The sequence below is a fragment of the Eretmochelys imbricata genome, chromosome 7 (assembly GCF_965152235.1).
Source record: "Eretmochelys imbricata isolate rEreImb1 chromosome 7, rEreImb1.hap1, whole genome shotgun sequence".
In the NCBI taxonomy this organism is placed as follows: Eukaryota; Metazoa; Chordata; order Testudines; family Cheloniidae; genus Eretmochelys; species Eretmochelys imbricata.
In genome coordinates this window covers 31,188,509-31,215,635 of record NC_135578.1, presented here as the reverse complement: position 1 = coordinate 31,215,635, position 27,127 = coordinate 31,188,509, and the positions used below count along the sequence as shown (strand labels likewise).

Sequence of the window (27,127 nt, the reverse complement as noted above, 5' to 3'; positions counted from 1 at the left end):
GATGGCACACAGTGATGGAATGATGGGTTGAAGGGAGAAAGATACAGTGACAGTGGGGGTAAAGACCATGACCTCATAACATGTAGTGACCTCACAAAGGGATGTGACAGCCACGTCAAGGGAGCCTATTGAGATGTTGCATAATGATGCGATAATGGGTTGATGCTAGATGTCACGTGATGACATCCTAGCGAAATGACACACTAATGGCGGTGAATGCAAGGCAGACATGATGTCATAGAAACACAGCCTGTTGCAGGTGGGTTTGTATGAGGCCAATGTGATGTTAAATGATGATGTCATGATACAGTAATGGCATTTTGATGCATTTTGATGGCATGAGGGTGCATTGTCATAAGGTCCCTATGACATCACAAAGGCACGAGAATGGGGGTGACGCGAAGCTGCTGTGATGTCATGTGAGGGTGTCATAGTGACAGGAGATGGTGGATTGATGTGAGGCCCCTGATGTTACATGATGGCATCACAATGGCACATCAATGGTAGGTTGGATGGGGTCACTGTGGTTTCATATGATTATGTCACAATGGAACAGAAGAGTGGCTTGAGCGGGATGCTGTGATGTCACACAATGACATCACTATGCACGCCTATGATGCTTGGGGTGTCATCCCTGTTACCATGGTGCCCGCACCCCTCGTTCGAGCTCTATCACTGGGGGGCCTAGCCTGGGGGAGGGGGAGGGTCTAGTTGCTGCTGCGGGGACGTTGCTAGGGGCGGTTGCTAGGGCCGGAGGAAGCACTTCCGGCGTTGGGGCCCGATGTGCCCCGGAAGCGCTTGCTAGGTGCGGGCTGCAGCTCAAAGATGGCGGCGGAGGAGCCTCTGCAGAAGCCGGAGCCGCTGGGGGGGGACACGGATGGTAATGGGGGGAGGGGCGGCCGGGGAGCCCCCATAAGGTACTGAGGGGGGAGGGGCGGGCCCCCGGAGAGAGATGGACCCCCCTGGACCCGGCAATACCCGCAGCCCGAGGCAAGGCCCTGCCACCCCCCGCGGGGAGGGACAAGGGCCCCCGGAGCGCCCCGCCCGAATGCGTCCTTGCCCCTATAACAGAGGGAGGGACAGGGTGGTGCGGGGACCTCTTTAGAGAGACAGGAGCCCCGGCTCTACCTCTCCCCCAGGCCTGGCTTCCCCTCCCCAGGCCAAGGTTCCTCCCCCAGCCCCAGCCCCAGGCCCCGGACCGCAGAGATAAGGTTCGTCCCGAATCCAGGGCAGGCTTCTCTCCCCTGGAGCCCAGCTCCCTACAGGAAACTCCTTTTCTGCCCCCCAGATCCTGGCTCTGCTTCCCTCCCTTGCTAGCATCCCCCATAGGAAACTCCTTCCTTCCCCGCCCCCCCCCAGAGCACCCCTTCCCAGAACTGGCTCCCCCAGACTTCAGAGAAAAGGTCCCTTCCCCAGACTCGCTTATCTGCCCACTTCCCCTCCTCTTCCACAGGAATCACTTCCCCCCCCCCCCCCCACCTTTCCCCAAGGGCCAGGACCTGCCTCCCCCCACAGGGAGCTCCTCCCCTCACCCCTAACCTCAGAGAAATGGTTTCTTCCCCAAATCCCACACATGCTTTCCCCCTGTGGGAGAGGATTGTCCTGCTCCAAATCACACACCTGCCTCCTCTTAGGAGCTGCACCCCACAGTTCTCACCACAGGAAACTCCTCCCCTTACCCTAAGTCTCACAACCCTCACATGCACACAGGATCTGCCTCCCCCCATCCCCTGGGGCCGTGATCCCCTTCCTCTCCAGGAAAGGCCTCTCCTCATTCCAAATCTCAGACCACTCCCCCCACGCACACAGGATCTGCCTCCTTCTCCGTGTCTCCTGGAAGCTGCTCTCTGTCCCCATCCACAACCAGCAGGAATGGGAAACTCCTCTTCCCCCCCATACCTACTTGCCCCCCCACATAATCCCCAGGGAAAAGGTCACCCCTTTGCTTCCAGCTCCCTCCTCTTCCAAGTATACAGGGAGTCCCTTGCACCCCAAAGACAGGACTCTCCACAAAGTGTCCTGAGGCCTAGTGCCCCCTTCCCAATATGCACCAACCCATTCTGCCCAGCTCCTGCAATGGTAGCAATCAGCCCACCGTACCCACAGCATCCCTGGGAGCAGGATCCAGCCCCATCTGTTCCCTCAGGCCTAGAGATGAGGTTGCCCATGTGATACAGGATTCCCCAGTCTTGCTGCAGTGCATGCTATAGCCTGCCCTACCCTGCTCCTCCATCAGCAGCGGCCCTGGAGACACATTCCTCCCCAACTCTGGCAATGAGAATCCCCACCCCACTCATTACATTTTAATATACATCCTACTCTGCTCATTCACTGGCTGTATGCACCCCAACCCCTGCAGCACCTCTCTGAGAGACATGATCTGCATTCCCACCACCACCCCATGGGGGACAGGATTCCCACCATCTGTTCCCTGAGGCCTAGAGACCTAGCCCCCACACTCTGACCTATGTGCAGTCCACATCAACCTGCCCCACACCCCATCAGCAGGATCTGTGCCCACCCCAGCCCTGACTTCCCTGTGAGGCAGGATCCCACTCTGGGCCCCTGAGGACATTCCCTCCACTTGGTCACACGTCTCTTACTGCTATGTGGTGAGGATTAGGAAACCTGATGTGGGGGGAAGAACCTCCAAACCAAATCACCTGTTGCAAGGGAGTCCTAAAGCTCCCATCAGCATGTCCTTCCCTTAACCCAGCTCCCAATACCCTCTGATTACCCCCTCCCTCCTCAAAATCCAGCACCCCACATCCCCCCACTCCCATCAAGCATCCCAGATGGTTTCACTTAAAACCTTGCTTGGGCCATCCCTAACTGAAAGCAATAAATAATGTCTTAATTGTTTGTTTGAAGGTGGCGGGGGGACTGTTAGAATAAGCGATGGCTCTGCATAATGAGGGGCATCTGGGGTGGCTTGAAGTGAAGAAAACAGACTCCCTCCCTCCCTCTCCAGTAGCTTCCCAATCTGCTTTGTCCCCTTTAAGAACAGTCCCTGCCCCTGGAGTATTACCGATAAACACAGTTTAAATTCTGTTTGTGTTGCAGAATAAAGGCTATTTTGGTTGCGATGTCCCCAGTAGAGTCAGTTCCGGTTCATGTCAACAAGAAAAGTTCTGGACTCTTATCCAGATGGTTCTGTTGATAAACAGGGCTGTGGTCCGTCTGGATCTGCTCTGGGGAAGACTCTTGTTGTGGGGTATCCCGGTTCTTCCTCAGTAGGCTGAGGAAAATGGGGACATGTGCACCCCATGTGGTTCTTTCCACCTTGTGTTATGTGGCCTCTGCAGAGCAAGAGAGGGGATCTGTACTGCATTAGCAGGGATGCATGCCGTTGGGCTGGGAGTCAGACTTGGGGACTCCCGTTTACCAGTGATGTATGCAATGGAACGGGCCCAAATTGCTTTCTCATCTTCCTGCAGAGCTGGCAAAGCTCATCTCTGTCTTTGAACTAAGCCAGACAGCACTGAATGGCGGACGGGTAGCAGTGATAAACAGGAGGCTGTTTACACCCGAAAGTTAGTCGTCTTTGGGAGATTTGTTTGAGGTGAAGCTCAGTAGGACTCCTGGGTTCTAAGCCTTGCTCAAAATTATTACTCCTTGGTTTCCCCATAAAAGAGGGGTGATATCGTGTCGCTGGATATAGAGGAGATTGTAGAGGGAGGACGGGAGAGTGGTTTCAATGGGCCAGATCCCCACCTATAGCTCTAGGGACTTGTGCTGAGCTAGGGCCATTTACACAAGCTAAGGATGTGGCTCAATGAGTTGATATAATTTCAGCTATCACACTGTTGTGGTTTATTATTCATAGATTTTCAGGCTAGGACAGGGGATCATTTGCTTGAGGCCCAGGGGCTCTAATCCAACTTTGCTCTCAAATCCCCCTGCAATTTCTGTGATTTTTACAGTTCCGTTGTTTAGCCTGACCAAACGAAGGCTGAGGGAGGATCTGTTTGTACTCCATGAATGCACCGGGGGGTTAACCCCTGGGAGGGAGAAGAACTACTGAAGTTAAAGGACAGTGTTGGCACAAGAGCAGATGGGGTTAACTGGCCAGGAATCGATGGGGGCTGGCAATGGGAAGAAGGTTTCCGCCCATCAGAGGAGGAAGGTTCTGGAACGGCCTCCCCATAGGAGCAGTGGGGAGCAAACACCCCAACTAGTTTGAAGATGGAGCTGGATACATTTCAGATGGGGCTGCCTGCGCTAGCAGGGCCTGGAGGCCATGACCCAAGAGGTCCCTCCGGTCCTCTGTCCAGGAATAAAGTGTAAAGCACCTGTATAGTGGGTATAACTGCATCCACACTAGCGGTTGTGCTGCTCTAGCTATACCGGTGTAGTCAGTGATTCATAGAGTGCAAGGCCCGAAGGGACCATGAGATCCTCTAGTCTGAGCTGTATAGAACAGGCCCGGGCATTTCACCCGCTTCCCCCTGTATTTAGCCCATTTGCTTATAGCTGACTCAAGCCTCTTTCAGAAAGGCCACCGGTGTTGAGATGGAGAATCCATCGCTTGGCTGGGGAGTTTGTGACAATGCTTAATCCCTGGGACGGTTAAAAATCAATTCCTTTAGTTAAAGCAACACAACTTTTGTGCATCAACAAGACCCGCAAATCTTAGCTGCTAGTTGTGCCAAACTTTTGTGGACAGAAGTGTGGCCATTTAGAAGCTGACGGTGCCGCCTTAATATCTGCAATGCATGTTGTAGCAAAAGCATCATGGATTTGCCTAATGGTATTTACAAACAATAGCTTCAGTTTCTGTCTGCTAAAGAGCTACTTGTGCCTGTAATGAGTTGAGCTTAAAAAGACCAATTCTGACCTCTGCCGAGGCCACTGGCTGGAGCTGCACACAGAAGATGCATTGATTAGTTACAGCTACACTTCTTACTGAACAAGAAGAGTATCTGTGTTACAGAAGGAATCTGTAAAGCAAGCCCTGTTTGGTGTCTCAGCTTCCGGGTCAGCGTTGTCTTCCTTGTGTTGGGGTTATTCCGTTTGCTCTACCTTCTCCCGGGAGAATATTTGCTGGCCCAACTCGAAAATTAATCCTAGAAGGGAAATGGCTCATTTTGGCAATACGATGCACAAATTGATCTCTGACCTAGATTGGGGACTCCATTGAGCCAGGCGCTGTGCCGGCTTCCCTGACCAATACTGAGGGAGGAGGACCTACTGGGCCGGGAGCTAGACGGGACCCCTCCCACCTCCCCTGACTGAGATCAGGGAACCATCATGCTGGCTGCTGCACAGACATCTAGCGAGAGAGAGAGTCCCCAAAGAGCTCACAGCCTAAATAGCAGAGGAAGGCTCATAGCCCATTTTGCAGAGGGGGAAGCTGGAGGCCCAGAGAGATGAAAGAACTCGCTCAAATGCTATGATGGAGCCAGAAACTGAACCCACATCTCCTGAGTCTCAGCCCAGTGACCTGACCCGAAGGACTAGTCTTCCCCCTCCAGCTGTGCGGATGGAGTTCTGTCTCGGGCAGTGTTGGCATTGCAGCGTGGGGGAAGGGTGATGGGAGCAAAGGTCAATTGAGACTGAACCTTGGGGAACTCATCTTTATGGCAGGATGGTGACCCCTAAGGTGTGGGGGGTGACATTTGAGACTGGAGCCCACGGGGGTCTGAACTGGTGGGGGTGCAGCTGGCGTGGGATAAGCATCTAATTCCATCTCTTTTTCTCTTCCAGGAGTTAACTGTTTGGCATACGATGAAGCCATCATGGCTCAGCAGGATCGCATCCAGCAGGAGGTGAGGCTTCAGAGGGTCTTTGGGTGCAGGGGAAGTAGTCTGCCAGATCCGAGATGGGTCAGCGAGTGGATCTCAGTGGGGCCTTTGTGTCCTTGCTCTCCCTTCACAGTTTCTGGTAGTTTCACTTTCCATCTCCAGCCTCTGGGATGTTGGGGTTTTGGTACCTGGCCGCTGCCCTCCCTGTGCTAACCCCTCAAATCTCTCCCACAGGGGCTGCATGTAGCCTCAGTCATGTTCCCCCTAACCTGCAGCCGCTCAGCTGAGGGCAAACTGCTCCCACCGCTAATCTATGAGGACGCAGCTGTCCTTCACCCCAGCTCCATCCTTTGGCTCAACAGCAAACTGGGAGCATGGGTACGGATGTCAGGACTCCTGGGGCCTGGGATCCTATCTAGGGGAGGGCAGTAGGGGGTGGTTGAGACTCTTGAGGTGGACTTAGGCTTGGTGTGGCATGGGAATAGATGGTGCTGGGGGTGTGTGTGTCAGGGCCTCCAGGGGCAGAGGGGGGAGGAAGAGGCGGGCTGGGGGGTGGTCCCCTGGGGGCTAAAGGAGGCAGTGTTGGGGCTCCTGGTCCAAGGGTGCTAGGCAACATGGGGGCACTGTGTAATGGTGTGAGGGGCTCATGAGGACTGGTTGAAAATTTTCCATCAAAATGCTCTTCCAAAAAGAATCAGGGTTCTGACAGCAGATTTTTCTGCAAAAAGCAGCAGCAGCTTCTTTGAGTGATGGTTCCTGCTGTAGTCCGGGGAGGGTTTACGCTTGCGTCGTGCGCCCAGAGGTCTTGAAAGTATTCGTGTCTGTAGTTCTGCGCATGCGCCCTCGCCTTGCCTCATGGCTTCGTCCAAGGTGACAAAGGGCAGGGCAGACCGACTGCGTCTCCAGTTCCTCCTCACCACCGCATGGTCCAAGTCAGAGCTACTAGTGTCCTCTTGTGTCTGACACACTTAAAAATAAAAAGGATTTGAATTGTGCATAGTTTTATTCTTTCTTTTTTTTACTGTAGTTTAGCATTTAGTAGTAATTCTTAGGATATAAGAGTCTTTGGGGAATCTGTTACCAGTCCCTCCCACCCAATCCAGCACCCACATCCGGGTACTGGATTATGCCAAAGACTCCAGGGTTCAAGATCTGCGTCTCCTGCCCACGTTTGTTCTTGGTCAGCGATGAGCACCAGTGCTGGTCTGATGCTTGGGAGAAGTCCACGTTTCATCCAGGTGCAGTATCTGCCTGTCCTTCCCAGGCCATACCCAAGAAGGCCAGGCTCTCTGCCTCAAGAAGCACATCATGGAAGTTGCCATGAGGCCGCAGTCGGATCCAGGCCAGGGAACCTCCCCGGCCCCATACATCATCCTGAGAAACCCAGGGGTGCGCCTCCAACTGCAGAGATTGAGTCCGGTTCTGCCAGTACCAGTACTACGGACCCCATGCCGGAGCCTAGTTGGCAAGAAAGCATGCGCATAAGCATGGCAGTCAGTCTTGTTCCAGCCCCAAGAAGGGCAATGCGCCTTCCACGAATTCCAGCCACGGAGAAGTGGTGCATTCGAAGGCTCACAAGCATGACAAGAAATCTCACAGACTGGTGGATCCGCCAGTTACTGTGCACACCTTCCAAATCAGCCACCTCTAAGTCAACAGAACCATCAATTTCGAAACAGTCCTCTGCTCCAGCTCCAGTTCCGGATGCGGAGCGCATGCCATTAACACCGGGGAGATTGGAGACAGTGCCTGGGCCTCATGAACTCTTTGCTCTGGAAGAAATGAGGTCTCCACACCTTCCTTTACGGTCTGAGCCTATGGAGGTACGATCTCCAACCCAGGACGTATCTCAGTTGAGTTGTGCTTCCACCCATTCCCCTACAGCTTACATGGTTCCACCGGTTCCGACGTTACCGGCATTCGAACCAGGATCTGAGTTTTCCTTGTTGGAGGATTTGGGTGGAGTGCAGGGGCTGTCCATCTCCTAACACCGCTACAAGTACCCTAAAGGTCTACCAACTTAGTGGCAGTACCCTCCTCTACCCCAGCAGAGAAACCACTGATATCCCGCTCCATGAGGCCCTCAGCAGCATCTGCTGGATCCATCCTTTGGCCATACTGGGGACCTGGCCTCAATATCCACCTTCAGAGCCTTCCCATTCAGCAAGAGAGGATTCACCCCATCCCTGCTTTGGGCATCCTTGAGCAGATGTTTGGAACTGGTTTTGGAGGATGAGCCGTTCAGTCTGGTACCGCCGGAACAGGAACGATTTCTGTCGTCTTCTCCAGACACAACAGTGACCTTGGCTCCCCCTGACCCCCAGATGATTTTCACCAGTTCCAGGACCTCCTACACAGATTCTTAATATACCACTGGAGGGAAGTATAGGACAAACAGCATCAGCTTCTGGACAGCCTTCAGGCCTCGGTACCGACATTCAGGTCTCGGTACAGACCAGGGTTGCTCTACCAATCAATGATACCATTCTTCAGCTGGCTCATACCATTTGGCATACCCCAGACACTGATGCTCCTACCCTCAAGGGTGCCAGCTAAGGGGTCTGAGTTTCTGTTCTCTCACCCCCACCCAATTCCCTCAGGATCCAAGTGGCAATTGAGCAGGCCAGGCAGCAGCACTCATGCGCCCCCCTGGTGGACAAGGCGGGCAAGTGGCTGGCCCTTCTGGGTGGCAACTACAGTAAATTCAAGGACTTTATTTTCAGTTGAGAAAGTCATATTTGGCCAATAAGGCCTGGTAGTTCAAGATCTGAAATTGGAGGCTAGCCCACAAGAAGACCTTGTGACCCATAAGGTCCAGCCACTTGCCTTCCTTTTCTGCTGGGTGGACATTTTTTACCAGTGCGACAATAATGGACAAGTGCGTCCTGGATGTCATTTAACATGGCTATAAGATTGAGTTCATGACACTACCTCACCCCCAACTTGGCCCCTCCTCAGGGACCACTCTCATTACAGCATCCTCGCTCTATAGGTCAACTCCCTACTTCAAGGGGAGTGATAGAGCATGTTCCTCCGGACTATCAGGGTACCGGGTTCTATTCCACTTATTTTCTAGTACCCGAGAAGAAGGGCAGGTGGAGACCAATCCTAGACCTCCGACGTCATAATTGCTTTATATGCAAGCCAAAGTTCCGTATGGTCACCTTAGCAGCCATCATGTCATCTGTAGAAAGAGGCATGTGGTTTATGGCTCTCGTTATGCAGGGCACCTATTTTTGCATAGATGGGGAGATTCTCGATATTCACAGTAGGCCCTTAACACTTCCAATACGGAGTCCTACCGTTTGGACTCACCACTGCTTCACAGGTCTTCACCAAAATTCTCTCTGTCATAGTGGCCCACCACTGGTGTCACGAGGTCCTTATATTTCCCTGTTTCGATAACTGGCTGCTAGCAGCGCGATCCAGGGACGAGGGTTGAACCTCAACCTCCATGTTACTCGGTGTCACGGAGTTCTCGGGCAATGCTGTGGAACTGCTCCCTCTGAAGCCAGTCAGGACTCTGGTGAAGTCTCCTCTCTGTGAGCAGACTGTCTGCAGGGCAAAAAGCTCACACGGCTTCTACCTTCCTGGGTCTGACCTCGGAGCATTCAGCATCCTCTGCCACTCCATGCGCTTCCCACAGTGAGTCCGCCCAGGCGGGGTCCTAGGGAAGCCAGAGGGTCCTGCACCCCAACTTCGCAGTCAGACGTGACTCTGAGCCAGCCAGTAAAACAGAAGATTTATTAGATGACAGGAACACAGTCTAAAACAGAGCTTGTAGGTACAGAGAACAGGACCCCTCAGCCAGGTCCATTTTGGGGGGCAGTGAGCCAGTCTGCACTTCACTCCACGTCCCCAGCCAGCCCCCAACTGACTCACCCTCCACCCCCTCCTCCTCTGGGCTTTGTCCCTTTCCCGGGCCAGGAGGTCACCTGATTCCTTTGTTCTCCAATCTTTAGCTATTACCTTGCAGGGGTGAAGGGCCCAGGCCATCAGTTGCCAAGAGACAGAGTGTCGGCCATTTATGTACACTGGCCCTTTGCTCTGCAACAATTACACCCCCTTACCCCACCACCTAGAGACTTAATAAATGCGTAGGGGAAACTGAGGCACACCTACAGTATTCAGAGGAAACATTAAGAACAGTCCCACTTCGTCACACTCGGACTACTTTCTTCCCTGGGGGGTAAGCGTAAATGTCGAAAAACCAACTTTGGTTTCCAGGCAATCCCTGCATTTCATAGGGGCTCCATCGACTCAGTCTCAGCACAAGCCTACTTACCGTGGACAGGTTCCAGACCTTACAGGAACTCATCACCCAAGTAGTCAATGGTCCTTCTGTTCTGTCAGGACTTGCCTATCCCTCCTTGGCCACGTGGCAGCCTGCACATACATCACCGCCTTGGCTCACCTCCGATTTAGCTGACTTCAGCTGTGGCTCCAAAAAATCTAGTCGCCGACAGAATACAACAGAAAGTCCGTGGTATTAGTGCCTCCCGAGGTGCTCTCCTTGTTCCAGTGGTGGATGTACGTAAGACAGGTCTGCGCTGGGATGCCATTCCTCTCATCTTCGTTGGACATGACAATCATCATGGACGCATAACTCTCCGGAGGGGGTGCCCACGTCGGGGAGCACATGATGCAAGGGACCTAGACCCCTCGGGAATCCAGAATACACATCAACATCATGGCGCTTCGGGCGTTACGGTGAGTGTGTCGCGCATTTCTTCCATCCATTTACTTCTATCGTGTTCTCATCATATCCGACAACATCACCATTATTTATTACATCAACAAGCAAGAGGTCATGAGGTCGACTACACTCTCTGCAGAAGCGGTTTGTTTATGGGATTGGTACATTGCCCACAAGATCCTATTGTTGGCAGCCTATCTTCCAGGGGCTCAGAACATGATTGCAGACTCTCTCAGCGGGACATTTATGGCCGATCACAAATGGGAGCTTCACGACACTGTGGTCAACAACGTTCTGACTGGAAGGGCATATCGAGTGGGGTTCCACCGGGATCAGTTCTGGGTCCGGTTCTGTTCAATATCTTCATCAGTGATTTAGATAACGGCATAGAGAGTACATTTATAAAGTTTGTGGATGATACCAAGCTGGGAGGGGTTGCAAGTGCTTTAGAGAATAGGATTAAAATTCAAAATGATCTGGACAAACTGGAGAAATGATCTGAAGTAAATAGAATGTAATTCAGTAAGGACAAATGCAGAGTACTCCACTTTAGAAGGAACAATCAGTTGCACACCTACAAAATGGGAAATGGCTGCCTACGAAGAAGTACTGCAGAAAGGGATCTGGGAGCTGTAGTGGTTCACAAGTTAAACAGGAGTCAGCAGTGTAATATGTTGCAAAAAAAGCAAACATCATTCTGGGATGTATTAGCAGGAGTGTTGTAAACAAGACTTGAGAAGTAATTCTTCCTCTCTACTCTGCACTGATATGGCCTCAGCTGGAGTATTGTGTCCAGTTCTGGGCACCACATTTCAGGAAGGATGTGGACAAATTGGAGAGAGTCCAGAGAAGAGCGACAAAAATTATTAAAGGTCTAGAAAACATGACCTATGAAGGAAGATTGAAAAAATTGGGTTAGTTTAGTCTGGAGCAGAGAAGACTGAGAGGGGACATAAATATTTTCAAGTACATTAAAGGTTGTTACAAGGAGGACGGAGAAAAATTGTTCTCCTTAATCTTTGAGGTTTGGACAAGAAGCAATGGGCTTTAATTGCAGCAAGGACAGATAAGGTTGGACATTAGGAAAAACTTCCTAACTGTCAGGATGGTTAAGCACTGGCATAAATTGCCTAGGGAAGTTGTGGAATCTCCGTCATTGGAGATTTTTAAGAGCAGGTTAGACAAACACCTGTCAGGGATGGTCTAGATCAGTGCTACTCAAAGTGGTGGTCCGCGGACTGGTGCCAGTCCGCGAGCCATCGGCTGCCAGTCTGTGCGCACATTGGAAAAAAAAATTGCCGGTCCTCCACATCAGATAGTGTGAGAAGCACTGGTCTAGATAATACTTAGTCCTGCCTTGCGTGCAGGGCACTGGACTAGATGACCTCTTGAGGTCCCTTCCAGTCCTACGATTCTATGATTTTCAGCCAATGTGGGATTCTGACCATGGATCTCTTTGTCTTCCATGCCAACAGCAAGTGCACCACGTACTGCTCCAGGGGATGGGGGGAGGCTTGGCGCCCATTCCCAGAGTGATGACCTTGTCCTCTGCTGGTCAGACCAGATAACTTGCGCGTTTCCCCTTCTAACACTCCTGCCATGAGTCCTCCACGTTATCAGGCGGGAGAAGGCAATGGTTATTCAGATGGCCCCATTCTGGCCACGCCAGCTCTGGTTTCCACAGCTCCTCCACATGTCAGCTCGTCCTCCGTTTCTCCTCCCAGCTTTCCCAGAACTGCATTCACAGAACGGCGGCAGGATCAGGCATCCTGTTCTGAAGATGTTTCACCTCAGAGCTTAATTTTTGGGTAGGCATCTTTGCTAGAATGGGAATGTTTGTCGGCAGTACAAGACATCCCTTTGAGCAGAAGGAAGGAGTCGACAGGGCGTTCCTATCAGGCCAAGTGGAAGCGCTTTGCCTACTCAATTCCATTAAGATACACATAGCAGTTGTCAGTGGCTTCCACCCTACTGTGGAAGGGCAGTCCATATGTACACATCCATTGACTGCCACGTTTTGGAAGGGCCTCCTCAGAATCTTCCCACCCATTCAACTTATCGCTCCCCAATGGGACCTCAACCTTGTTCGCTCAACGTTAATGAAGTCACCCTTTGAACCACTGGCTTCCTGCTCCCTGTCCCTCCTTTCCATGAAGGTCATCTTCCTGGTAGCTATTCCTTCTGCGAGAAGGATAGGCGCACTGGGGCTATGATGGCAGACCCCCTTTCACCACGTTCCGTAAGGACAAAGTTTCCGTGCGTCTGCATCCCAAGTTTCTGCCAAAAGTTGTATCCTACTTTCATCTCAACCAACCCATACACTTACCTGCTTTCTTTCTGAAGCCATACGCCTCAGCAGAGGAACAGTGCCTGTGCTCATTCGATGTCCGCGAGGCCCCGGCCTTTTACCTGCCGAGGACGAGACCATTCCGGAAGTCCCCAGACTGTTGCAATAGCTGAAAGACTTAAGGGGCAGGCGATCTCCACACAGTGGATTTCAGGGTACATTACTCTCTGTTATCGGGACTGCCTCCCACTCTTCGGGGTGAGAGCCCATTCTGCAAGAGCTCCAGCATCGACTCTGGCTGCCCTTCATGACGTACTGCTTTCAGACGTATTTAGGGTGGCCACGTGGCATTGAGGATGACATACCTTTGCTGTACATTACGCAGCACAAAATTCTGTGATGGATGCCTTGTTCTTCATGGCTGTCCTCTGTTCAGCCATTCCCCCCTCCCTTGCACCCTCTTCTGAATTAGGTACTGCTTGTTAATCACCCTCCATGGAATACAATAGGGACCATCACTCAAAGAAGAAGGGGAGGTTACTTACCTGTAACTGAGGGTTCTTCGAGAGGTGTGGTCCTGTAGTAGGGTGTAGCAGGGCCCCCTTTGCTCCTGTCTGCTGCATTCACAAACCACTCAGAGACCCCGGAGCTCAGCAATCACGGTGCAGTTTATTTATAGCATGTGCTCCCACCGCCTTCCCACCACATACAGCTTGGGTTTCCAGCCTTACGGACTTTTCCGCTTCTGCAACCAGGAGGGAAGGGCTACCACTGTCCTTCCACTCACTGGCTCCCTGCTTGCTTCCTTCCTCTGGGCCTGTATGTAGCCCCAGGCTAATTAGGCTGGCAGCTGTTTCCCATTTGCCAATCAGGTGCAGGTTTCTCTAGCCAGTTCCAATTTACCTCCCTTAATTGGAGCTGGTGTGACAGAGGGCTGGCTCAGGAGTTCCTGCCCAGCACCCTGTCACAGGTCCCTATCTGTATTCCACTTCCCATCCTGCTTCCCCCTCTGCTGCGGACCTGTTTGATTTGCGGTGCAGAAGGAACTGGAGAGGCGGTTGGTCCGCCCCACCCTTTATCGTCTCGGGTGAAACCATGAGGTGCGAGGCAAAGGGGCACACGCAGACCAACAGACACAACTACTTCCAAAATCTCTGGCTCCGGACGCGTGGCGCATGCGTAACCCTCAGTGGAATACAGATAGGGACCACACATCTCCGAGAACCTCCAGCGACAGGTAAGTAACTCCCTCTTCCCTGGGAAAAATGGGGGGGGGGGGGGGATTTTTCTGTGAAAAAATCCCAACCTGAATGTCCAATGTTTAGATTCTGAAATGCTGCTGCAGTGCCTCATGGGAGTTGGAGTTCAGGTGCCTTGTGCTCCCATTCTCCTCTATGGCTGGGCTTTCCAGCTGGACTACGTCCCCCGTGATGCACCATGGCTGTCGCATTCTCTTGCTTAGATGGGGGACTGTGGGCCCTTGTGGGAGGTCTGTGTCAACCAGGAAGTCTGGGTGATAGTTAGGGCCCTACCAAATTCACAGCCATGAAAAATGCGTCACAGACCGTGAAATCTGGTCTCTCCTCCCATGAAATCTGGTCTTTTGTGTGCTTTTACCCTATACTATACAGATTTCAGTGGGGAGACCAGTGTTTCTCAAATTGGAGGTCCTGACCCAAAAGGGAGTGGCGGGGGGGGTCACAAGGTTATTTTGGGGGGCAGCGTAGTATTGCCAACCTTACTTCTGCACTGCCTTCAGAGTTGAGTGGCCGGAGAGCAGCATCTGTTGGCCAGGCACCCAGCTCTGCAGGCGGCAGCGCAGAAGTAAGGGTGGCAATACCATACCAGGCCATCCGTACTTCTGCGCTGCTGCTGGCGGCAGTTCTGCCTTCAGAGCTGGGCTCCTGCCCAGCAGCTGCTGCTCTCCAGCTGCCCAGCTCTGAAGGCAGCGCTGCCGGCAGCAGCAGTGCAGAAGTAAGGGTAGCAGTACTGCAACCCCCTGCCCCCATAATAACCTTGCAAACCCCCCCCCACACACACACACAGGCACACGCACAACTCCTTTTTGGGTGTGAACCCTTACATTTACAACACCGTAAAATTTCAGATTTAAATAGCTGAAATCATGAAATTAATGGACTGTGAATTTGGTAGGGCCCTAGTTATAGTGGAGAATTAGGTGCATGAGCCACCTGGACTACAGTTCCCAAGAGGCATGGCAGTGGCTTGGCAAGAGGGTGAAGGCAGAGCATGGTAGATATAGTTCAGTGGGGTCCCCTGGCCTATGGAGGGGGATGGGGGGATGAGGTAGCCAGACTACAGCTCCCAGGAGGCACTGCAGCCAGCTCCAGGTCTCCTTCTGCAGGCCCTGGGTGTCTGTTAGCTCGAGGTGCCTCCATAGCGAGGTTTGGGAGCCACGGCCACCGCTTCCCCCCTGTTAGTGTCACAGCACCTCCCGTTGTCCTTCCAGATCGCCGTCCAGAACCCCCTGGTGTCGGACAGACTGGAGCTGTCAGTTCTGTACAAGGAGTACGCGGAGGATGATCACATCTATCAACAAAAGATCAAGGTATGTACCAGCCAGGCCCTCCCTGCTCTAGGACCTTCCCCCCCAATCCAAGCCTCTCGATTCCAGGCCCTTTCCTCCTTAGTCTCCCTGTCTGATCTCCCTAGGTCCCGTGCTCCTCCTGGCTCCCCCATCTCCTAATTGCAGGCCCCAGCCTGCTTCACCCTGACACCTAAATCCCAGACCTCTCTCCCTCCATAGTCCCCCAGCCTCCCCTCGAGCTCTCCGTCCCAGCCCCTCAATCTTGGCCTCTCCCCTCCTCCCCCCCCCCGGCTGCTCCTCAGCTTATCTCTAGGTTCACCACCACCACCCCTTGAAAATCCTGGCCTTCCCTGGCCACACAGTCGCCCCTCCTTAGCATTGTCCCTCAGACTCCCCTCTCTAAGTTGTCTGCTCCCCATCCGCTGAATTCTAAGCCTTCCCCGCCAGGCTTTGGCAGGAGCAGGAGGTGTAATAATGCTTAGTATTTATGTGGCACTGTTGGCCACTAACCTCCCAGTCCCTTTCCCTAGGAGAGACTAATTTTGCCTTCCCTCCCTCCCTGCACAGGACCTGCTCAAAAAATACTCATACATCCGGAAGACGCGGCCCGACGGCAACTGCTTCTACCGGGCGTTTGGCTTCTCGCATCTGGAGGCCCTACTGGAGGACAGCAAGGAACTGCAACGGTAGGGTGGGGCCCTGTTGCAGACCGGAGTCCACCATCCCCCACAACAAGGGGGTCGGTGTGGTGGGAGGGCAGTGGGAGACCGTGCGGCCTAGCAAGGGGAGAGTGCTGGGCTAAGAGGAGGGAGACCTGGGGTTTATTCCCAGCTCTGCTGCTGGTTTCCAGGGTGACCTTGGGCAAGTCCCTTCCCTCTCTGGGCCTCAGTGTCCCCATCTGTAAAATGGGGATGATGATACAATAGCGAAAAGCGCCATATAAGAGCTAGGGGGGATTATTAGCCTGGCACGCGTGGATTGCCGCTTCTATCCCGGAGGGTAGGCTGGGTGATTGGAAAGGCCTCAGCGTGTGACTCCTGCCAAGTCAGAGCTCCGGCTGCATGGCATCTTCCTCAAATCGAGGACACTCCTTAGACCGTAAGGATCCTCCACCCCTTTTGGGTTTGAAACAAATGCTAATTATTCAGATCTTATTTACGGCACTGGATCAGCACTCCTGGGTTCAATTCCCAGTTCTTCTTTGAGTGATGGTCCCTACGTGGATTTCAGACGTGCGTGTCCATGTGCTGGAGCCAGAACTGTTCATAGTAGGGTCCGTTGACCTGCACGTGTGTAGGGTGTTGACTGCATGGCGCATCCGAGGCTTTAAGGGGCTGTGCGGGTCGACGCCACTCCAGTTCTCTCTTACTGCCGCACGGGTAGAGTCGGAACCCCTGTTCCCCAGTGTTCATAGCTCGCTAAGAGAACTGCTCTCTGTTAATTGTATATAGTTTTTCTGTAGTTCTTAGTACTTAGTTGTCCGTTTATTAGTTAGCTGTTAGTTACTTAGGTTTCCATTGGACTTTCTCACCTCTGGGGGCTTCTTCCTGGCCCGGGAGTATGCCCCGGCAAGCTGGTTTTAAATACTGTGCTTTCTGCCCGCACTCCTTCTCCATGAGAGACGAGAACCAACACTGTCTCTGCTGTCTTGGTGACACTCATATCGCCACCCGTTGCTCCATGTGTTGCTCGTTCCCACCTCGTACCTGGGAAACCAGAAGACTTCGCTTCCGCAAATTCTTTATGGAAGAGGCTGTGTGCCCCCATGTGCAATCGGATCCGGCGGCCAGGACGTCCTGGGGCCCTTCCTACCTGGCACTGGTGGCACTGTTCCATTTGGCTAAAGCCCACCGTGCGCACTAGAAGCACGCTCATGGGCATAAAGGCAGCTCCCCGACGGGGACCGTCTCCAATCGCAGTGTTGCCTCCCCGAGCTGTGCCAGATCGGGTGAGAAGTCACGCACCAATCTGGACGCTCCTGCTCTGAGGAAGTCTCGCACGGAGCATAAGTCCAAGCACCGCGCCCCAGCAGTGCCTCCTCCAGCCCCGGTGACTGATCTGTCACCGTCATCTCTGGCTCCTTCTACCCCACCAGGATCGTCCAAACTTGCGTGCCCGGACCCACGCACATTGGGCTGTCTGTCCCCTCTTACACCGACGGCTAAACTCAGGCTGCTATATACTGGCTCACCTCCACGCCCCGGTGCTTCAGACACTTTCTGTCTGCCGTGGATGAGCTACTCCTGCTCCAGCCTGCTGTTCCACTCTGCCTTTCTCCACCGGACCCTTTGCACAAACTCTCGGATCGCCCGGCCTTCACCCCCCTATACTGCTGGCACTGCTGGCTCTGACAGCCCCACCCTTACTGGACCTGTCTGTGGACTCTGAGTGGTCCTCAGAACCGAACACTGCCTTCTCGCCTGCCCGGTCTTACAGCCCAGAACACCGGCACCAACTGTACCATCAGCTGTCTGCTCTGCCAGCTGATCCGTGGTTCTGCTACCCATGGGCACTCCCTATGTGTCGCCCTACTGGACTGCATGGAACTCCTACCGTGACCCAGGCGTGCTGCCCTGTCTGCATCACTGCCCTTCAGTGCTCACTGCTCCTTCCTCTGTGTACAAGGAGCCTCTGATCATTTCCACGCCAGCAGCGCCATCGCCCCCTCCAGTCAATGTGGGCACCTCTTTGTTCCCTGACGATGCTCTGATCACATGCAGTACCAGGACTTGCTTCAGTGCATGTCTACACCCCTCAACCTGCCTGTCGAAGATGTCCAGGATCCACAAAACCAATTCTTGGACATCCTGCAACCCCCTGGACCCTCCCGCACTGCCCTCCCTATTCACATAGCCCACATGCAGCCAGCCCAAGCCACTTGGTGCACCCTGGCCTCTTGTGCTCCTACCCCGAAATGGAGAGAGCGCCGCTACTTTGTGCCTGTGAAGGACATGGACTTTCTCTTCACCCACCCCCACCCCTATTCGCTGGTGGTACAAGCTGTGACCGAGCACGCCCACCAACAGCATTTCCGTTCCATGCCACCTGACCAGGCCACCAAAAAGTTGGACCTGCTGGGCCGCAAGGTTTACTCTTCTGCTGGCCTCGAATTCCGTATTGCCAGTTACCAGACCAATCTGGCCAAGCACGATTCCTTTTGTACTCTAAGCTGGTGGACTTTCAGGCCTTCCTACCCCCAGAAAAACAGCAGGATTTCCAACACCTTGTGGATGAGGACAGGCCGGTGGCTAAAGTAGCTCTCCAGGCCGTGGCTGATGCCGCTGATGCCACATCCTGCTCCCTGGCATCCAGGGTCGTTCCCCGCCGGGACTCCTGGGTCCAGTCCAGTGGCTTCCCGAAGGAGGTTCAGACCACCCTGGAGGACCCTCCATTTGAGAAACAATAAATTGTTCAGTGACAAGACGGAGGAGTCTTTGCTTTCTCTCAAAGACTCTCACACCACTCTCTGGTCGCTGGGCCTTTATACCCCATCCTCAACTCACTGCCAACAACTTCTGACCCGTCCCCATTCCACATACCAGCCTTACCTGCAGCGCCTGCCTGACTCGTCCCATCATCGCCCTGTTCACAATGACCATGCTCTGCTGCTGCAGCTAGTTCTTCCACATGTGCCTTTCCGCAACGTCCTCCCAAGCAACCCTTCTGACTCCTTCCTCGAGACCTGCAAACCTTCCTCTACCCCCCCCTTCCCCCTGCCGGGTCGCCTCATCTCCTTTGCTCACAACTGGGGCCAGATTATCACCGACTGCTGGGTGCTGGACATCGTCCACCAGGGCTACCTTATGGAATTCCTTTCCTTCTTGCCCTGCTGTCCACCCCAGCAGCACCTGGGCACTTCCTTGAATTGCCACCTTCTCAGAGAGGGAGCAGATGCCCTCCTGCGGAAGGGCACCGTAGAACTTGTCCTGTATCCCTATTGGGCCTGGGGCTTCTACTCTCCTTATTTTCTCATGCCAAAGAAAGGGGGTAGCCATCACCCTATTCTGGACTTCCGGCTCTTGAACAAATTTATCTGCAGATTCCATTTCTGGATGGTCACCCTTCCCCTTGTTCTCTCCTCCCTTCCCCGTGGAGCCTGGTTTGCAGCTCTCAATATGAAGGATGCCTACTTCCATACTGATATCCACCCCGCTTATTGCAAGTTCTTCCAAATCACGATGGGCCATTCCCACTATCAGTTGTGGGTCCTCCCCTTCAGTATTGCTACCGCCCCCCCACATGTTCACGAAGGTCTTCACGCAGGCTACCGGGGGCGATGCCCTCCTCCTGTCCTGGATCACTCACCTCTGCTATGCGTTCCTGCCCATTCCCCTGCTCCCCCAGGTCCTGCGTGAGGTGTAGCACGTCCACGCAACTCTTCTCCTCATTGCCTCCACCTGGCTTCACCAGTACTGGGACACGGATCTCCTACATCTCTCTGCTCGTCCTCTGATCTGTCTCCCGGATCTCCTTACGCCAGCGAATAGCCAACTGCGACATCCCAACCCAGGCACTCTCCATCTCCCGGCCTGCTATCTGGATGGGCTCGCGCATACACAATGCATGCTTGTTCCCTGTCCACGACATCCTTATCCATAGCCGATTCCCGTCCACTCGAGCATGTTACCGAACCAAATGGCACCATTTTACTGGCTGGGTGCAACACCGCCTGCACACCATCTCCATTCCCGTCGTCCTGGATTACCTCCTTTCTCTCGGTCAGTCAGGCCTCGCCCACTCCTCCGTCCGCATCCACCTGGCTACGCTTAGTGCCGTCCTTCCGTCTTTGGATGGGTTTTCCATCTTCACCCACCAGACTACCTCCTACTTCCTTCGCAGCCTTCTCAACGCCTTCTCCGCTGTCCAGAAGCCTACTCCTTCCTGGGACCTTCACCTCTTGCTTTTCACCCTCACCAAGCCGCCCTTTGAACCACTCACCACCTGCTCCCATACCCATCTTTCCATGAAGGTGATCTTTTTGGTAGCTGTTACCTCCGCATAGTGCATTAGTGAACTGGTGGCCATGATGTCTTTCACTGTCTTCCACAAGGACAAGGTCTCCCTGTGCCTCCATTCCAAATTTCTCCCCAAGGTGGCCTCACCATTCCATGTCAACTGGTGTGTGCACCTCCTGACCTTCTACCCCAAACCACACGCCTCCCCTCGAGAACATGCACTCCACGCTCTCGATGTTTGGCGGATATTGGCCTTTTATCTTCACCAATATCTCCATTGCTGGGAAGCTTCTTGCTAGAATCTTACTGAATCGTCTGCTCCCTCTTGCAGAGGAAGTACTTCCAGAGTCCCAGTGTGGCTTCAGACCACCACGGGGTACCACTCACAAGATTTTCACAGCCACGCAAATCCAGGAAAAATGTCAAGAATACCACCAGGAGTTGTATATGGCCTTTATCAATCTGACCAAAGCCTTCGACTCTGTCAACTGTGAGGCTTTGGAAAATCATGTCAAAGTTTGGCACAGAGACAAAAAAGTTTGGCTGCCCAAGCAAATTTATCACCATTGTAAGACTCCTCCACGACCAGATGACTGCCTCCATCCTGTGCAGTGGCTCTGTCTTTGAGCCCTTTGTCATCCGAACCGGCGTAAAACAAGGCTGTGTACCAGCACCCTCCCTTTTCTCCATTTTCTTAGCAGCTATGAAAATACTAACCCAAGACCATCTACAACAGGGCATTGGCATCCAGTATCAGACTGACTGCAACTCTTCAACCTTTCTTGTCTCTGTGCCAGAACTAAACTAATATCGGGAACAATAACCGAACTCCAGTATGCCGCTGATTGTGCTGTAGTTGCACACTCAGAGGAGGATCTGCAAACAGCCCTTAATTGCTTCTCTGATGCTTACAAAAGCCTGGGGCTAACTCTGAACATCGGCAAAACAAAAGTTCTCCACCAGCCCGTCCCCGGTCAATCATCAACAAGGAAGATCTTCGTTGTCAAAGAAGAACTGGAAAATGTAGACTGCTTTACCTGTCTTGGCAGCCATCTCTCAGAGAGGGCAGATATAGACGTTGACATTCAGCACAGAATTCACTGTGCCAGCCTTGCCTTTGGCAGACTGTCTCGCCGGGTGTTCAACAATCACAACATTAGAACACATACTAGACTCATACTCGTTTGTAAAGCAGTGGTAATCCCAGCTCTCCTCTACGAGACTTGGGTGACCTACAGAAAACACCTGGAACGCCAGCACTTTCTTCAGAAGATGAGGATCATCGCACTAATGTCAGTGTCTTCACAGAGGCCAACATCTTCAGTGTTGAGGCCCTGATTATCCAGCATCAGCTGAGGTGGAGCAGGCACTGTGTGCCGATGCCTCATGTACGCTTACTAAAACAACTGCTGGGGTACGTCCAACTCACCAAAGGAGACAGGAAACAGGGAGGCCAAAAGAAACACTTTAAAGCAGTAGTTCTCAGACTTTTGTACTGGTGACCCCTTTCACATAGCAAGCTGCTGAGTGCGACCCCCTTTATATATTAAAAACACTTTAAAATATATTTAACACCATTATAAATGCTAGAGGCAAAGCAGGGTTTGGGGTGGAGGCTAACCGCTTGCAATTCCCCAGGTCATAACCTTGCGACCCCCTGGGGGGCCCTGACCCCAATTATGAGAACCCCTGATTTAAAGACACCCTCAAGATAAACATCAAGAGATGTGACATTGACACCATACACTGGGGGAGAGCAGCCCAGGATAGGGATAACTGGTGAAGACTTGTCAGAGAGGGAACATCCACTTTTGAGGAAAATCGCCTTGCCCTGGTCGCAGAAAAATGCCAGAAAAGAAAGAAAGGAAAGACAACTGTCATGCAGCAATTGTGGCCCAACCGTCTTCCAACACCACCTGCAACGTCTGCCAGCGAACCTGTGGCTCAAGGATTGGACTCGTCAGTCACCAAAGGACCCATGGAAAATAAAACCTGTGAAAGAGATCTTCCTCGACCTCAAGGGATCACCGATGACATTGAGCAGATGTTTTGAGAGAACTCTCCAGAATGATTCCAAGAGCTCTTTCTTGAGTGGTAACATCTAATTTAGACCCCTAATTTTATATGTAGAGTTGGGATTATGTTTTTCAATTTGCATTACTTTGCATTTATCAACATTGAATTTCATCTGCCATTTTGTTGCCCAGTCACCCAGTAACTCTTCGCAGTCTGCTTTGGACTTAGCTATCTTGAGTAGTTTTGTATCATCTGGAGATTTTGCCACCTCACTGTTTACCCCTTTTTCCAGATCATTTATGAATATGTTGAATAGGACTGGTCCCAGTACAGACCCCGGGGGACACCACTGTTTACCTCTCTCCATTCTGAAAACTGACCATTTAGTCCTACCCTTTGTTTCCTATCTTTTAACCTGTTACTGGTTATCCCTTCCGTCTTATCCCATGACAGCTTACTTTGTTTAGGAGCCTTTGGTGAGGGACCTTGTCAAAAGCTTTCCTCAAATCCAAGTACCCTATATTCACTGAATCCCCCTTGTCCACAGGCTTGTTGAGCCCCCTCAAAGAATTCTAGTAGATTGGTGAGTCATGATTTCCCTTTACAAAGACCATGTTGACTCTTCCCCAACAAATCATGTTCATCTGTGTGTCTGACAATTCTGTTCTGTACTATAGTTTCAACCAGTTTGCCTGAAGTCAGGCTTACCGGCCTGTAGTTGCCGAGATCACCACTGGAGCCTTCTTAAAAAATTGGCCTCACATTATCCTCCAGTCGTCTGCTATACAAGCTGATAGATTACATACAACAGATAGTTCTACAGTTTCACATTTGAGTTCCTTCAGAATTCTTGGGTGAATGCCATCTGGTCCTGGTGACATATTACTGTTTAGTTTCTCTTTGTTCGTTCCAAAACCTCCTCTAATGAGACCTCAATCTGGGACAGTTCCTCAGTTTTGTCATCTAAAAAGAATGGCTCAGATTTGGGAATCTCCCTCACATCCTCAGCCCTGAAGACCAATGCCAAGAATTCATTTACTTTCTCCGCCATGGCCTTGTTGTCCTTGAATACTCCTTTAGCATCTCGATCGTCCAGTGGCCCAATTGGTTGGCTTCCTGCTTCTGATGTACCTGCTTTTTTTTTTGGCTAGTACTTGTTGAGTCTTTGGCTAGCTGTTCTTCAAATTCTTTTTTGTCTTTCCTAATGATATTTTTAGACTTCATTTGCCAGAGTTTATGCTCCTTTCTATTCTCCTCAGTAGGATTTAACTTCCACTTTTTAAAGGATGCTCTTTTGCCTCTCACTGCTTCTTTTATGTTGTTGTTTAGCTATGGTGGCACTTCTTTGGTTCTTGTACTATGTTTTTTAATTTGGGGTATACATGTAAGTTGAGCCTCTATTATGGTGTCTTTAAAAAGTTTCCATGCAGGTTGTAGGGATTTCACTTTTGGCCCTCTCCCCTTTAATTTCTGTTTAACTAACCTCCTCATTTTTATGGGTTCCCTTTTCTGAAATTAAATGACACGTTTCACCTCCTCAATCTCTCCTGTTCTCTCCCTGAGCTAAAATGCTTTGCTCTAATTCTGGTGCTTGGATTTAGCATGTGGGTGCCAGGTGGGGTTGGTGGCCTGTGATACAGAGGGGGTCTGACTAGATGATAGGGTGGTTCCTTCTGGCCAAAAACTCTATGACCTCCTCCTTCCCCCCTGCCCATACTGACCCCATCTCATCTCATCTCATGCAGGTTCAAGGAGATCTCTGCCAAAAGCAAGGAGGACCTGGTGTCCCAGGGCTTCACAGAGTTCACGATTGAGGATTTCCATAACACGGTGAGTGACATTCCCCCCATGGGTTGGGAGCAGATGCCATCGGATGGGATGGTCGGAGCAGATATAGACCTGTGAGACCTCAGTTTGATTCTTGGATTTCCTGCAGGCTGCCCGGGCAGCTTCATGTAAACCACTTCCCTCCCTCCAATTAGGCCCTCGGTTTCCCCAAGCTGAGGACACCAGCTCAACCGCGCATGTATGCCACTGTAACAGACCAGAGTCCGGCCCGTTTATTCTAACTCTCAGAGAGCCATGGGTTGGGCAGTGGAGCAAGGGGTCTGCCTCTAACACCCTCCCTCACGTGCCCCTCCAGTTCATGGACCTGATAGAGCAAGTGGAAAAGCAGATCACGGTTTCCGAACTCCTGTCCTCCTTCAACGATCAGAGCACCTCTGACTATCTGGTGGTGTACCTGAGACTGCTGACCTCTGGCTACCTACAGCGCGAGAGCAAGTTCTTCGAGCACTTCATCGAGGGAGGCCGCAGCATCAAGGAATTCTGCCAGCAGGTAGGGGCAGCAGGGTCTAACCAGAGTTTGCTCTCCCCGCCATCTCTAAATCCTATGCTTACACCACACTGGGCACGAGGAATTTCGGGGTGGAAGATCCATGACATGATTTTGCACTGGGGTGCCCCGTCCCTCCCAAACCATCTTGGAGTGGGAACTACAGCCCAACTTCTCCCTGAGTCGAGGAGATCTCTGGGTAGCAAGGCCAAGACCCAGTCGACTTGTGATCTGAGGAGGATTGGTTGGGGGTGCTGAAACCCAGCTGACTCATGATCTCAGTAGCATCCACAGTTGGTTCCTGGGGCAGGGGACAGGATGGGAAGGGACGGTACAGGACAGGACTAGCCTACCCTGCCCTTGGGAGAGGGGTTGAGATCCAATAAATGTGTGATCTGAGTAGGATTCACAGCTCGTTCCCTGGAGGGACCAGAATGGGGTCCCTTGTCCATTGAGAGAGGTCACTGAGATCAGCTGACTTGTGATCTCAGTTAGATCTCTAGGTAATTCCCCTGGGGGGATCCTCTGTGGGGCGGAATGGGGCGAGGGGCCCTGGCCAACTGGCATATCGATAGGTAGGAGGAGGCGGGGAGAGCTCTGTGACCCAACAAACTTGTGATCTGCATAGGAACCAGAGGTAGGTTGCTGGAGGAGGGGAGGCCTGTCAAGCCCCACCTGAGGCAGGATGTCGGTAGCATCCGTAGGCAAGTCCCCAGGTCGGGCAGGGCAGGCTCCCTAACCCTCCGTGTCCCACTTGATTCCTTCCAGGAGGTGGAACCCATGTGCAAAGAGAGCGACCACATCCACATCATCGCCCTGGCTCAGGCCCTGAATGTGTCTATCCTGGTGGAGTACATGGACCGGGGCGAGGGTGGAGGCACTAACCCCCACGTCTTTCCAGAGGGCTCGGAGCCCAAGGTGTATCTACTGTACAGACCGGGACACTACGACATCCTGTATAAATAGGTGCCGGCCAGCTGCCTCTGCTCCCTCCCCACAGGTGTCCCGTGGCTCCCCCATCTCCCTACCGGCAGTCTCTGTGGTTGTAAATGGTAATCTCGCGCGCTGCTCTCTCTCTTTGTTTTCCGTTGTTACACTTGCCCGTCTGTGTTTTATTAAAGGGGATGCTGGTGAATGGAGCCCCGCTTGTCTGGTGGATTTGTTCAGGTTGCAAGGGGGCAGTTAGCTATTGTCCCCTGGCCTGTCTATCCCCACCCGCCTTGGATTAGAGCAGACCATTGGGCCTGTCCAGGCATCAGTGTCCCCCTTCCCCCCGACCTTGCCTGTGGTCCTGTGTAGTCTGCTGTGGGACCTTGGGCTGCAATTGCCCCCAGCTCCTCATATACCTGAGTGGAAAGGTGCAGCCCTGAACATAACTGTGGCTGCTGTTCACCCTTGTCCTCTGAACATAGCCTGGATTGTTTTGCCTCTCATCTGATAGCTTGCGGTAGCGAACCCCGAGGCTGAGAAGTCAGTTGGTGTTGCATCTGAAAAGGCCGCCTGAAAGATCTGTCTTGAGGTTGCAAAGCAGAATGCTCGGAAGTTAGGAGACGCCTGCCTGTGCTATCGTCGTCTTCATCTGCCTGGGTTGGTAAGTGCCCGGGATGGAGAGCAATTCAGTAGTCGTTTCTTTTTGTCCTCCTCCAGCCCCCTCTGCTGTTTGCTGTCCTGCCCCAGAGGCAGAATTCTGAAGAAGTTCTCTGTGGGCTTCGACGGGGTGTCCTCCAGGGCAGGAAGCACCCTGTGTGGTGGTGGTGTGCCCATTGGAGAGGTGGGTCAGCACCTGCCTCTAAAAAGTCGGGTGGAGGCACCTTGCTCAGTATGGCAGAGCCTCATCTGACTGCGTGAGCCAGAGGAGATTCCTTTTGTGGAGAAACTGCTATGGAGGTGGTCCCATGTCAGTACACTGCCTCCATTTGAATTACCCCAGTGGAAGGCTGATTAGAATCAGTGTTTCAAGGTGGACTTCATTTATTAAAGAAGACAGCCTTAGCTTGGGTCAGTTTACAACTCAGCAGAGGTGGTAACAGTCAGGGGCTAGGCTATCCTGAGAGTTACTGCATGGCTTGCTATTTATTGTCTTAATTCAGTGGTATGTTAGAAAACAGCAAAGGCTCCTTTGCTCAGGGAAATGCACCAAGGCCTTAAGACAGGCCCAGCTAAGAAGTGAAGCTTGACCTCAAGGTGTTGGGGTAAGGCTCCTACCAAGTTATTTCCATGTGTTGACCTTTCAGTAAGGATTGCTTTGATTTGTCAGTCCCGGGGCTGAACACCTTGCTGCTGCCCCACTCGGTTCCAGCAAGACTTGCTTTCCCATGGAGGCATGAGTGCAGTTGAGCTCTGCCTCCTGCCAATAGTTAGAGGCTCTACCCCTTTTCCAATACTGCCCCCTGGTGAGGAAGCCCCTCTAACCAACAGTCATCCTTTTGTCAATCATGAAGAACCTTGTGATTGTTAAGCTGAGGTGCCACTTTAGCAATTCATGATAGTTCATGCTGAACATACGTAATATATCACACTACGCTTTAGATAGATCCTGCTCCCAC

General features: G+C 52.4%; 1 protein-coding gene across 1 annotated transcript; it reads left to right on the top strand.

The window, feature by feature from the left end:
• Positions 1-802: 802 nt before the first annotated feature.
• On the top strand, positions 803-25,720 carry OTUB1 (OTU deubiquitinase, ubiquitin aldehyde binding 1). Its single transcript, XM_077821795.1, has 7 exons — positions 803-880; positions 5,707-5,768; positions 15,198-15,296; positions 15,843-15,961; positions 23,992-24,076; positions 24,390-24,584; positions 25,350-25,720. Exons 1-7 carry the CDS (start codon positions 826-828, stop codon positions 25,545-25,547), a joined length of 813 nt encoding a protein of 270 aa, XP_077677921.1. The 5' UTR covers positions 803-825; the 3' UTR covers positions 25,548-25,720.
• The last annotated feature ends 1,407 nt before the right edge of the window (positions 25,721-27,127 follow it).